The sequence below is a fragment of the Callithrix jacchus genome, chromosome 12 (assembly GCF_049354715.1).
Source record: "Callithrix jacchus isolate 240 chromosome 12, calJac240_pri, whole genome shotgun sequence".
NCBI lineage: Eukaryota > Metazoa > Chordata > Mammalia > Primates > Cebidae > Callithrix > Callithrix jacchus.
Genome location: NC_133513.1, coordinates 90,668,460 through 90,681,104, shown reverse-complemented (window position 1 = coordinate 90,681,104; position 12,645 = coordinate 90,668,460). Strand labels below are relative to the sequence as shown.

The window sequence follows — 12,645 nt, the reverse complement described above, 5'->3', positions numbered from 1 at the left end:
AACTGGGGACTAAATTCATAGGAGCTCTCCATGTTTGAATGGGACTGCATGAGACTGCTTCAGTGAGACCTCAGGGGCTTCCTGGGCATCTCTCCGGGAAGGAGCATTTCCTTCTAGCTCAGAGGTCACCCACAACACCACAGGCCTGTGTGTTTGGACACCTAAGAAGATGTTCTGCCTGCATCCATAATAGAAATAGCTAATATGTAGTAAGCACTTTCTATGTGCCAGGAAATGCATTCTTTCATGTAACCCTCACAACAATTCTATGAGAAAAGTGCTACTGTCATCCCCATTTTACAGGTGAGAGCTGCTCTATGGTCCTAAGGCCACACAGACCGCAGACTGGTCTATGGTTCCAGCCACCACCGTGTCTAGCCCCTTCACTGGCCTCCCTGCTCCTGCCTTAACTTCCTGTTAAAGTCACATTATGTCATAGTTGTGATCAAGGGCTCCCACCATCTTTCCATCTGTCTATAAGTAAAATCCAAGAAGTCCTCACAGTGCCTGCTAGGCCCTCCATGGCCTGGGCCTGCTGCGCTGGGCCCATCTCCTCCTCTCATCCTCACTCAGTCCCCTGCTTCTTGAAATTGCCTCAGGCCGTTTGTATCTATCTCCTTAGCTGTCACGCGTTCCCCTGCAGGCTGCCATGATACCCTTGACACCCTCAGGTCTCATCTTGTTCAACAGCCTGCCCCTGTGCCCTGGATCATCCACCTCTCCCCAGCACACCCTACCCCCCTGACTTCCTCCCCCATTCTTCTAGTATTTGTTACCTCCTGAGATAGGTATATTTACAGTTGACCCTTGAACAACACAGGTTTGAACTGTGTGGGTCCATGTATATGTGAATTTTCTTCTGCCTCTGCCACGCCTGAGACAGCAAGACCAACCCATCCTCTTCCTCCTCTTCCTGAACCTACTCAACATGAAGGTGATGAGGATAAAGACCTTCATGTTGATCCACTTTCACTTAATGACAAGTAAATATGTTTTCTTCTCCTTATGATTTTCTGAACATTTTCTTTTCTCTAGCTTACTTTATTGTAAGAATACAATATATAATATACATAACATGTAAAATATGTGTTAATAAACTGTGTTATCAGAAGGCTTCCAGTCAACAAGAGGCTATGAATAGTTAAGTTTTTAGAGAGCCAAAGGTTATATCCAAATTTTTGACGTGCAAGGGATGGGTACCCCTAAACCCATGTTGTTCAAGGGTTAACTGCATTTTTTTGTTTGTTTTCTATACCACCTAATAGAAAATAAATGCCATGAGTTTACTCCTATATCTCTAGAGTCTAATATATACTCAATAAATACTTGGTGAATGCTAAGTGCTCATTAAATACTTACTGAATGCTAAGTGAACTTGTCCAAGGTTACAGCTCTGACCCCAGAGTCTGTGCTCTTCACAGGGTAACTTCATGGACCCTGGAAGGTCACATTCCAAACTCAGCAGGTGTCAAAGTGTCAAAATAGTAGCCCTATTTTTCACATTCTTTACAGTACCTTCTTCCCCACTTGTGCAGCAGGACCAGAACTGCTCACACAGTTTAGGGACCTCTCTACCTCTCTAGAAAGAAAGCTCTGTCCAGGAATAGTTAGAAGTTTAGGAGTTTCCAGCCACTGCCCCTACACAGACCTGAGGAGAACTCAGAGAGAAAATCCACCCCATCTAGTCCATGCCACGAGTCCTGCTGCTCCATGCTGGGGGCCCCCTGCTCTAAAGGACAAGCATGCTAAGGTGAGAAAGAGACCCACATTCTCTCCGAAAGCTGGCTTGGGGTCATAACAGTACAGACCATCCCTGCCCCCACTTCCCAAAACCATTCAGATCTGCCTGGGCTGCTGAGTGGAAGGTCAAGATCAGCCTTCTGGCCTCCCCAACCCCAGGCCTACTCTAGGGCAGCCTAGGATGAAAGCCACGAACACCCCTGGACCAGGTCAGCAGCTGATGCCTCACAGCAACTATCACCCATGAGTCTAGAGGCAGGGCTGTGGGCAGAGCCCTTGGCTAACTGCTTTTGATGTCACCCAGCAGACTGTGGGATGGAGCATCCTGCTCTCCCCTTCACCCCAAGCAGGAGAAGGGAAAAGCAGCCTGCAGCTCTTCCTTTAGGGTCTCTAAGCCTTCCCTGCTGTGATCATGAAGGCATCTAGTTTGATCTATACCCATGAAAGATGCAATTGCAACCGCAAGAAAATAAGAGTCCTGTGAAAAAGCAGAGAGGCAGGGCATTTAAGCCCGTCTGGTACTTACTAACTCCGGTAAGTCACTTCCTATTTCTGGCCCTTGGTTTCCTCTGCTAAATGAGAGGGATGGACTAGTGTGGAGCTTCTCAAAATTGCATGTATATCTGAGTAACCCAGGGAATAGGTTAAAATCCAGATTCAAATTCAGCAGATCCAGGGAGGAACCCAAGATTCTGCATTTCTATCAAGCTCCCAGGTAATGCTGATATTGTTGATCCACAGTACACAGTTTTAGTAACAAGGACTTAATGGTTCTCAGCTCCAGCTGCACACTGAAATTATCTGAGCAGCCTTTAAAGCCTATAAGGCCCAAGTCTCCCCTCCCAGGAGATTCTGGGTCAATGGTCTAGGAAAGGGGAGGATGGATCAGCAAAGACCACAGCAGCAAAGATCACCACTTCCCTGCCCTACCCAAGCTGACACCTGCAAGTTTCCTTTTTCAAAGTTTCCAGTGCCTCTAAGGTACAGCCAAGGATGAGAAGAAGCACTGTTCCAGAAGACCAGAAATTCTCCAAGTATAATCTACCAACCACTTCATTCTGATTCATAATGGGAATTCCTCATTAAAAATTAGGGCTTAAGACCTAGTATCTGTGCTGGGCACGGTGGCTCACACCTGTAATCCCAGCACTTTGAGAGGCTGAGGAGGACAGATCACTTGAGCCCAGGAGTTTGAGACCAGCCTGGGCAACATGGCAAAACCGCATCTCTACTAAAAATACAAAAAATTAGCCAGGTGTAGTGACATGCACCTGTAATCCCAGCTACCTGGGAGGCCAAGGCAGGAAGATCACCTGAGCTGGGAGACAGAGGCTGCAGTAAGCTGTGATCACACCACTGCACTCCATCCTGGATTTCCATCAAGAAAAAAAAAAACCCCAGTATTTGATAGACAACAGGGTGACAATAGTCAATAATAATTTAATTGTACATTTTAAAATAACTAAAAGAGTATAATTGGATTGCTTGTAACACATAAACATCTGAAGTAATGGATACCCCCATTTGCCCTGATGTGACTATTACACACGCCATGCCTATACCCAAATATCTCATGTACCCCATGAATACATACACCTGCTATGTACCCACAAAATTATAAATGCATATTAAAGTTTAAACAATCATGATTAAAATTAATTTTAAAATTATGCTGATTCCAGAGCCCCACCCCTAGAGAGTCTAATGTAATTGCTTTGGGCTGTGACCTGAGCATCGGGATTTTTTTAAGCTCCCCAGAAACCTCTAACGTACAGCCAACGTTGAGAACAGCTGCTAATAAATGGAGATTCCTGAGCCACAATCCAATGACTGAACCAGCACCACTGGACAACACAAGTATCATCCAGTAAGACTCAGAAATTTCCATTTGTTTAACAAACTCTCTACATAATTCCTAGGCAACCGAAACTTGAGGGCTGCTGGACCAGAAAATCCCTGAGACCCCTTCAGCTCTAACTTTCTATGAGGAGACAGTAAGACAATGTTAACAACTTTTTAAATTCATCCTTTGGAAGTGGCTGAACAGTTTATGTGTCCTATGATATTATGGGTCATATGATCCTGGAAATAATACATTCCAATAAGAACCTCAGTTCCATCACAGCCCTGGGTTCCAAGTGTAGAAAAAGGCATCCTTACCCGGCTGTCCAGTTCTGGGGGGAACTTGGTCTGGAACTGACAAATGGTCCCATCGCTGTAGTCTCTCTGGATAAAGACCTTAGTGGCCAGTGAGGCACTTCGCCGGAGCTCCTGGAGATTGTGGACCTGAGGAGACATATGGGTAGCATGCACTGAGAGTGATCATCCATCTCAGCATCTCCCAAATGCAGGGGTTTCCCAGAATGTGGGTCTTCCAGCACTAACACCAGGAAAGTCCCCAGCATGCAGGGACAAACTGGGCACACTACAGGTGCTCCAGGAGGCCATGGGACACAGGGTTGTGGGGTCTACCCAAGAAGTTGCCCCGAGCTATCCCAGAAAGATCTTCTAACAGCCAGGCCAGTCATAGTGGCTCAGGCCTGTAATCTCAGCACTTTGGGAGGCTGAGGTTGGAGGATTTCTGGAGCCCAGGAGTTAAAGGCTTCAGTGAGCTGTGATTGCACCACTGCACTCCAACCTGGATGACAAAGCAAGACCCTGACTCTAAAAAATGTTTTAACAAGCGTAAAGCGGGGCCAAAGTTGAGCCAAAATGAGAAGTTCTGGAACCAACATATTTTAACAAAAGGAACAAGACCTCCTGGTGGCAGATCCAGTCACCCCCTCCCCCCTTCTCTCTCTCTCGCACACACATGCATGCACACATGCACACACACACAGAGCAGAACTTTTCATACTTTCACTCATTTGCCAAGTACCAAGTGTTCACAACGTGTGAGGCCCTGTGCCTGGGGAATGCAGCGCTGAACAAGACCGATGCCCCAGCTGTGCCGAGTGGGACTCACCACAGAGTTAAGGGCAGGGAGCATGTGAGACAGTGGAATACTGATGCACCCTTAAACTCAGAGACTGGCCTCCAGGCCAAGTTTTATGACCCCAGCCAGAGACTATCCCGGATGCTTTTCACATCCAGCACTTCTCCCCACAGGAAACAAAGGGTCCATGAATGTCCAAACTTCCCCAGAGAATAGTGGGGACAGAGGCCAGAAATGAAAGAAATAGCCTTCCCTGACAGGAAGGAGAGGGGCAGTTTCTGTCCCTTGTGCACACCTGTGGACTTGACATTGACACAGACTCTAGCATTTGAGGGGAGTGGGCTCAATTCCACAGAACAATAATAATTTAATTGTACATTTTAAAATAACTATACCACTTTTTCCTCCTCTCCAGCCTCAGTCACCCACATTCAAGACAAGCATCCCACTGGTTGAAATATGCCCAACATTGAGACCACGTGGGGACCAAGCCCCAAAGGCAGAGTGAACAACAGCCAGTTCGTCCCATGTAATTAAGCTGGATCCATTCAGTAACTCGGCTCTCATTTATTGAGTCTCTCCCAGTGCCAAGCTCTGGGAGAGCTGAGCAAAAGAGTCTGTGAGCTCCAGGGAGGAAGACAAGTTAATATATAATGAATTAGACAGTGACAAATGCCACAGAGAAGTAACATCTTACCCAGAAATCCTCACTCAGAAAAGGCCTCCTGAAGCCTGTGTTGAGTCATAAAGGAAGGCCAGGGGTTACCAGTGGTAGCGGACAGGCGGGGAGTGTGGAGAGGGAGGAAAAGGCATCCCAGCCAAAAAGAGAAGCTTGTGCAAAGTGACGAAGATAGAGCACATGGTCTACTACAGGCGGATTTCAGCAGGACTGGAGGTGGTTTGCAGATTAGATAAGAAACAGTGGGAGATGTGACTGTAGGGAGGCAAGGGTCAGATCACAAGGGGCAAGAGGGGTTCCTGCTGAAAGGGAGGATTTAAGATGAAAGATTCTTAAACTTGCTTAAACACTGGGGAAAGACTTTGTTGAAGATAGGTTGGTTGTAAGTATGCTGCTTTATTTCTGCGTTCTCTCTTCTGTTCCATTGGTCTATGCATCTATTTTTGTACCAGTACCCAGTACAAAACCCGCTGTTTTAGTTACTACCGTCTTGTAGTATTACTTGATGTCAGGCAATGTGATGTCTCTGGATTTGTTCTTTGCATAGGATTGCATTAGCTATTCAGATTCTCTTTTGGTTCCATATGAACTTTAGCATTGTTTTTTCTAATTCTGTGAAAAATGATGTTGTTAATTTGATAGGAATTGTGTTAAATCTGTAAATTGCTGCAGGCCGCTCGGTCATTTCAATGATGTTGATTCTTGCAATCCTTGAGCATGAGATGTTTTTCCATTTGTTTGTGTTGTCTACAGTTTCTTTCATCAGTGTTTTGTAGTTCTCCTCACAGAGATCTTTCATTTCCTTGGTTGAGAGAGAGAGAGAGAGAGAGAGAAAGAGAGAGAGAGAGAGAGAGAGAGTCTGGCTGGCTGGCTGGCTGGCTATTGCAAATGGGGTGGGAAAAGGACTCCCTATTCAATGAATAGTGCTGGGAAAACTGGCTGACCATGTGCAGAAGAATGAAACGGGGCCCCTATTTCTCACCATATACAAAAATTAATTCAAGATGGATTAAAGACTAAAGTTTAAGACCTGAAACTGTAAAAATTCTAGATGAAGGCGTAGGAAAAACTCTTTTGGATATCAGCCTAGGCAAATAATTTATGATGAAGTCCCCAAAAGCAAATGGAACAAAACCAAAAATAGACAATTGGGACTTAATTAACCTAAAAAACTTCTGCACAGCAAAACAAATAACAAAGTACACAGACAATTACAGAAAGGGAGAAAATATTTGCAAATTATGCCTTTGAAAAAGGACTAATATCCAGAATCTACAAGAAACTCAAACATCTCAACAAGAAAAAAAGAAAAACAACCCCATTAAAAACTGGGCAAAGGACATGAACAGACATTTCTGAAAAGAAGAAATACATGCTGCCAATAAACACATGAAAGTGCCAATAAGCACCAAGCATCAGAGAAAGGCAAATTAAAACCACATTGAAATATCATCCTACGCCAATCAGAATGGCTATAATTTAAAAGAAACAGATGCTGGCATAGATGCAGAGAACAGGGAACACTTATAAACTATTGGTGGAAATATAAATTAATTCAACCTCTATGGAAAACAGTATGGAGATTTCTTAAATAACTAAAAAGAGAACCACCATTTAACCCAGCAATCTCACTACAGGGTATCCACCCAAAGGAAAATAAATCATTATGTTAAAAAGACACCTGTACTCATATGTTCATCACAGCACTATTCAAAATAGCAAAGTCATAGAATCAACTTCAGAATGTCCATCAACAGTTGACTGGATAAAGAAAATGTGGTATACATACACCAGAGAATACTACACAGCCATACAAAATAATAAAGTCATATCTTTTGCAGCACCATGAATGGAGCTGGAGGCCATTATCCTTAGTGAACTAACTTAGAAACAAAATCAAATATCACAAAACACACTTTCTCACTTATAAGCCTAAGCTAAACAATGGGTACACATGGATATAAAGATGAAAATAATAGACACGGGGGATTCCAAAAGAGGGGAGAGGGTGAGGGTTAAAAAAATTAGCCATCAGGAACAATGTTCACTACTTGGGTGATGGGTACACTAGAAGCCCAATCCCCACAAAAACACAATGTACCCACGTAACGAACATGCACATGTACTCCCTGAATCCGAAATAAAATAAAATTTAAAACAAACAAAAATCTGGGGAAATAATAAATAACCAGAGAAGGGTTATCAATAAAGTAGAAGGAGCAGATAACTGGTAGATCAAGGTCCTGAAAAGGTGGGAATCCAAAAACACCGTATTTGACTTTCTTAAATCCAGGTGAACCTTGCTCTATGTAAAAAAAAATATGATCCCAAAGTATTATGACTGGATTAAATAATGTATAAGCGGTCCTCTGGGCTTATATTCGTTGATTCCTCTAGTCAAGGTTTTCGTTGAGGAAATCCCCTTGATATCCACTAGGAACCTATGATAACTTGGAGAAATAAAAAATGCTTTGGCAATATACGTAAGTTAATGGTTAATGTGCCTGCTTTAGTTAAGGTTTTATAACATTGTATTTTCAAGAGTAAAGAACAGGGCTATGGCCTTCCTCTGCCCCTCTAAAACCAGCTTACAAAAGTCCGTCATTCTTGAGGATGGACTCCCCTGCCCCTAGAAGGCTCATTCTAGCAGTTTTGTGGGAAGTAGACAAGACTGGGGTGAGGGGCCAGTTGGAGGGATGATTCTCTTTCTAGTAGTCCATGGTAAAAACTAAAGAGGTGGTGAGAAAAGCAGTGGTGAGAACAGAAAGAAAGGGAAGAAACCATTCTGACGTGGACTCAGCTTCCTCTCCTCTGATATCTTTTGTATGTGCCTGAATGCACACATGCATGCATGTATACATATGTGCTGTCCTGAAGGCATGGATCTCTAGCAACTGGCTAGCTGTTGACCTGAGCCATTTCTTCTTCCTCCTAGGCACACAGCTATATTAATTCCCAGCCTCCCTTGCAGTTATGTGCATCCCTACGACTGAGTAGAATGTGAGCAGAAGTGACATCATATGTAGGCTTGACTCATGAAGATATACCACTCCTCCCTGCTCTTTCCCCTTTCATGGAAGCCAGTGGAGCCCTGTTTTGAAGATTATGAACACCACAAGTTGGGAAGAGCCTGGGTCTCTGAATCACTGCCTGGAAGAGATTCATCTATTGGTCAGGAACACTTACCTGGAACTTCACTGAGCAGGATATTTCTATTGTTTTAAGCTATTAACACATTAAGGTTGACATTTTGGGCTGGATAAAAAAGATTTTTTAATATTTAAAAAAAATACATTAAGATTTGGGGGTGCTACCTTACATGACAAAGTCCCATTTCCTCTTGGCTTTGATCCACACATTCTCAAGTAACCAGAGTGGGATAGGTCAACACCCTTTTCAGCACCAACAATATCCTGAGCCTTAGACTACTATCCAGGCTCTGGGTGACCAGAGTTCTGCTTCTCTCCCCGGAGAGTGTTTGTGGAGGAACAACTCTTGAGGAATTGCTAAAGGATGATATCAGACACATTTTATGTGGCCTTAGTCTCCCAGACCTACATAGAGTACATATATTAGACTCATTTACAGTTCGTGAAGAGCAGGATTTAAGGCAAGGCAAGGTCTCCTGTTTCTTTCCATCCATGGTGGCTCGAGTGTGAAGTGCCAGGAACCCTGGTGGAAAGATGGCCTACTGACCTGGGAGCAGACCTGACCCTGGGCCACATGGTCCTGGGAAAGTCTTCCCTTCTCTGGACTTCCATTTCTTCAGCTGGAAACTAAGAAATTGGAATGACATCCTTGCTCAAGCCCCTTTCAGCTCTGATATTCTAAAGGCTTTATCAGGGATTATGAATGCAAATGTTTACAAGGGCTGATCAATAAGTGGGCCAGGTGGGGCCTGACACTAATTAGAAAACAGGTGCCCCATCTCAAGGAGGCAGATGACCATTGCCATGTGGGAATGTATAACCAGGTTGCTAGCACTTCTGGTGTCTCAAAAGAAGCCACAAATCTAGATATTTTTAACAATATAATATCCTGATTTTTGAATGTTTCCAATATATTTTTTTAAATTATAAGCACTAAACAGACTAAATAAGGCATATCCATGGACCAGACTTATTTCTAGAGCTGCTAGTTTAGGACCTCTGAATAAAGAATCCCATGACTTGGCCCTTGGGTAAGAACTAAGCCAGCTTCCAGGCCACGGACCAACTACTAAGCTTTCAGCAAGCTGGTGGGGTTTTCAGCAGAGACCCATGATGCTCTGAAATCCTACCAGATGATCTCAAAATATATGCACACCTCTCTTTGAGGCTGCAATTTCTGTGTCTCCCTTGGGCATCTCCCAGGGGGTTCTTAAACGACCCAGAGACCTGAGCTTCTCTCCACTTCTCACCTTCCTCAACCCTGCCCCTCTCTCCCATTGCCACCTGCCCTGGCCCACTGGCAGCAGAGTAAAAACAGATCTGAGAGGGATTTCATGAGGAGGAAAATCAGTGGTGAGACCCATGGGACCAGTTTTCAAACTGTAGTGTGAGAAGGATGGGGAGGCTGCCTGAAGAGTGGGTACCACAGGTCACACATTTAGCTCCTATTCACCTGACAGTCAACCAGCTGGGGTGCAGAGGAATAAGCTCTGGAGTGCAAATGAGCTCCTGGTCCAGTCTACCCAAGTCCAACAGGAGTGCCCCCCTGGCCCCATCTTTATCCTCATTAAAAACTATCTCACTCCATAGGATGCATGTGAAGCATCAGGAGGTTCTGCTGACACCAGCACTCTGCTTCCTGGCTGGAGTGTGGAGGAGGAGTGAGGATTGTGAGTAACAGACAGCCAGGTCAGGCCTAAGGATGAAACACCAGCCACAAGGCTTCCCTTCTTCTCAGCCTGTACCAGTGCTCAAGCCTGACCCAGTGTCTGCTGGTCATTAATTCCATGCCTCAAAGATCAAACCTCCAAACACCTTGCTTGAATAACATTGCTTGGATGCATTTAAAAATCTCTTAGAGGCCAAACTCCAACACTTGGAGAAGCCCCTCCCAGCCAGGCACTTCCCAGTTGTCCTTGGCCATCTGGACTATTTCCCAGGGCAGACCCTGCTCCCAGTGACACACATTCACAGAATTTGCTGCTCAGAAAATGGGCTCATTGCAGCTTTCCAAATGAGGTCAGTGTATCGCTCAGGAGTTCCTCACAGACACCTCTCCCCTAATGCTAAGTCCTAAACAAAAATCAGAAAACAGAAAAGACCCAGTTTCCACCCATGGATCTCTTCCTTCTCCCTCACCCCTCCTGTCTGCTCCTCTCCCCACCCCCTTCCCCTCCCTCTCCTTTCTCTCAATACAGCTTCTCCTAGAGCTGAAGACTTCCTACTGAGAATCCTAAGGAAATAATCATGGGAATTTAAAGCGACGTTTTTTCTCTCCCAACAGGTTTATCCTGGTAATTTCAACTCAATCCTAATAGTAAAAACAGCCTGCGGAGAATGACTCACTCCACAGCCCAGAATACATGCATGTCCTGTGCCCTGGTAGAGCTAAAGCTTCCTTCCTCAGTTCTGCCATCAGAGTCCACCCAAGGCCAAATTGTGAAGTGAGGAATGCTTGTCCTCAGCTCCCAATCACTTCTAGATATTCCTCTCTCCCTCTGCCCTCAAACCAACACAGCCAGGGCAAGCAGGGGGCCTGAATGCCCACACCCCAGCCCTTCATGATTTCCTTTGCAACCCTCTTTCCCTCAAAGCTTTATGTCAAGACCCCGAGGGCCCTCCTTTCTATTAGGTGACACAATTGGTGGTACACTCACTCTGGATGCAGGAAAGAAGCCCTGGCCAAAGAGGCAGGAGGCTCAAGTTCTTATCCCAGCCCTGCCACCTTTTAGCCATATTTCCCTGAATAAGTCTCAGCACTTCAGTTGCATCATCTGTAAAATGGGATAATGATGCCTTCTTTGGCTCCTTCACAGGGATCAGGCAAGCTTCTGAACCTTAGTTGTCTCATCTGTTAATTGGGCATAATAACACCATTCTTACCCACTTCACAGATATGCTCTGAGGCTTAAAAGAGATCATTTATGTGATAGTGCTTTGTACACAGTAAAGTGCAATATTCTCAGAGGCGTTATGAGCAGAGCCCCTCCCAGGAGAGAGTCATGCATGTGTCATAGCAGCCTCCTGGAAATGCCACCTCGACCTAGAGATGTGAGCCTGCTGGTTGGAATCTGTGGGCCATGGCAGACCTGTGAGGCAGATAGATATCCTGGGACAGATGGGCCTGTTGGGATCTGTCAGATCACATCACAGAGGCAGCTGCCTTCTCTGCCCACACTGCTGGCCAGGCTATGCCCATGTAGCTGAAGTTCCCCTTTTCTGTCCAACACAGTAGCCTCTGCTGCAGTTTGGCAGTCCTGTCTGTAAGGTAACCAGCTCCTTGATTTCTCCCTTTGTTCTTCCTGCTCTACTCAGTGTCTTTGGTGCTTTGTGAGTACTCTGCAGTCCTCTACTCTAGAAACCAAGCTCCCAGGGTCTCCCCAGGGCTTGCCCCCACACTAGGCCCTGGGGGGCAAGCTCTCCTTATAGCTAACCTCCAGCATTGTCAGAATGCCAAGAAATGCCAACCCATGGCACCTTATTCTGTGGTGAAGACTTGAGAGGAATAACAACAGCTATACTTGGTATTAATGTCACACTGCTCACCAGGATGCCCAGAAGCACTGCACTGAATCATTCAAAAGCCTCTGCATTGCCCCAGCATATGCCAGCTGGATTGGAAATGGGGAGACACCGCAAAGGAAGTCAACATCAAAACTGGGGAGACCCTGGTGTCCTGAGTTTCACTCCAAAAATTCCAAGGCAAAAACTTTCAGTTCTGCTGCTGATATCCTGTGTGGAGTAGCAAATACGTCCTCTCATTTTCCCTATATCACCTTTATTATGTATAAAGTGGGAACATAAACAGCCCAATCTCCCTCCTGAAATGAGGGGGGAGAAAAGCAATACATAGGGGTAAAGGGGGAAATTCCTGACCTCAAGCATTACACCAAGATTCTGCCCTTAGCTAATAGGCTCCTTGGTTCAGCCTTCAAGTGATTGAAGGTGACACACCTATCAGTGTACCTTGAAGAAGGCAGCACCTCCCATCAGATGGAGGGGAAATTTGGACACCCTGGAACACACACACACAAATTCAAATGGAATAAAAAAGCAAGAAGGGTGATATGCAAAAGTGGGGACCAACCTTTTGGGTTCTCAGCCTGCAGTGTCTTTGTCCCCTCCCTCCCACGAAGGAAATG

General features: G+C 45.2%; 1 protein-coding gene across 1 annotated transcript in view; it reads right to left on the bottom strand.

Moving 5' to 3' along the window:
- The window catches only part of GOLGA7B (golgin A7 family member B), a 33,079-nt gene that overhangs the window by 4,239 nt on the left and 16,195 nt on the right, over positions 1-12,645 (bottom strand). Inside the window, exons 4-5 of the mRNA XM_078346859.1 lie at positions 3,901-4,026; positions 1,360-1,437 (exon numbers count right to left, since the gene is read on the bottom strand). Coding sequence (XP_078202985.1) covers positions 1,429-1,437; positions 3,901-4,026 — 135 coding nt within the window. The 3' untranslated portion in view covers positions 1,360-1,428. The remainder of the gene's footprint in view (positions 1-1,359; positions 1,438-3,900; positions 4,027-12,645) is intronic.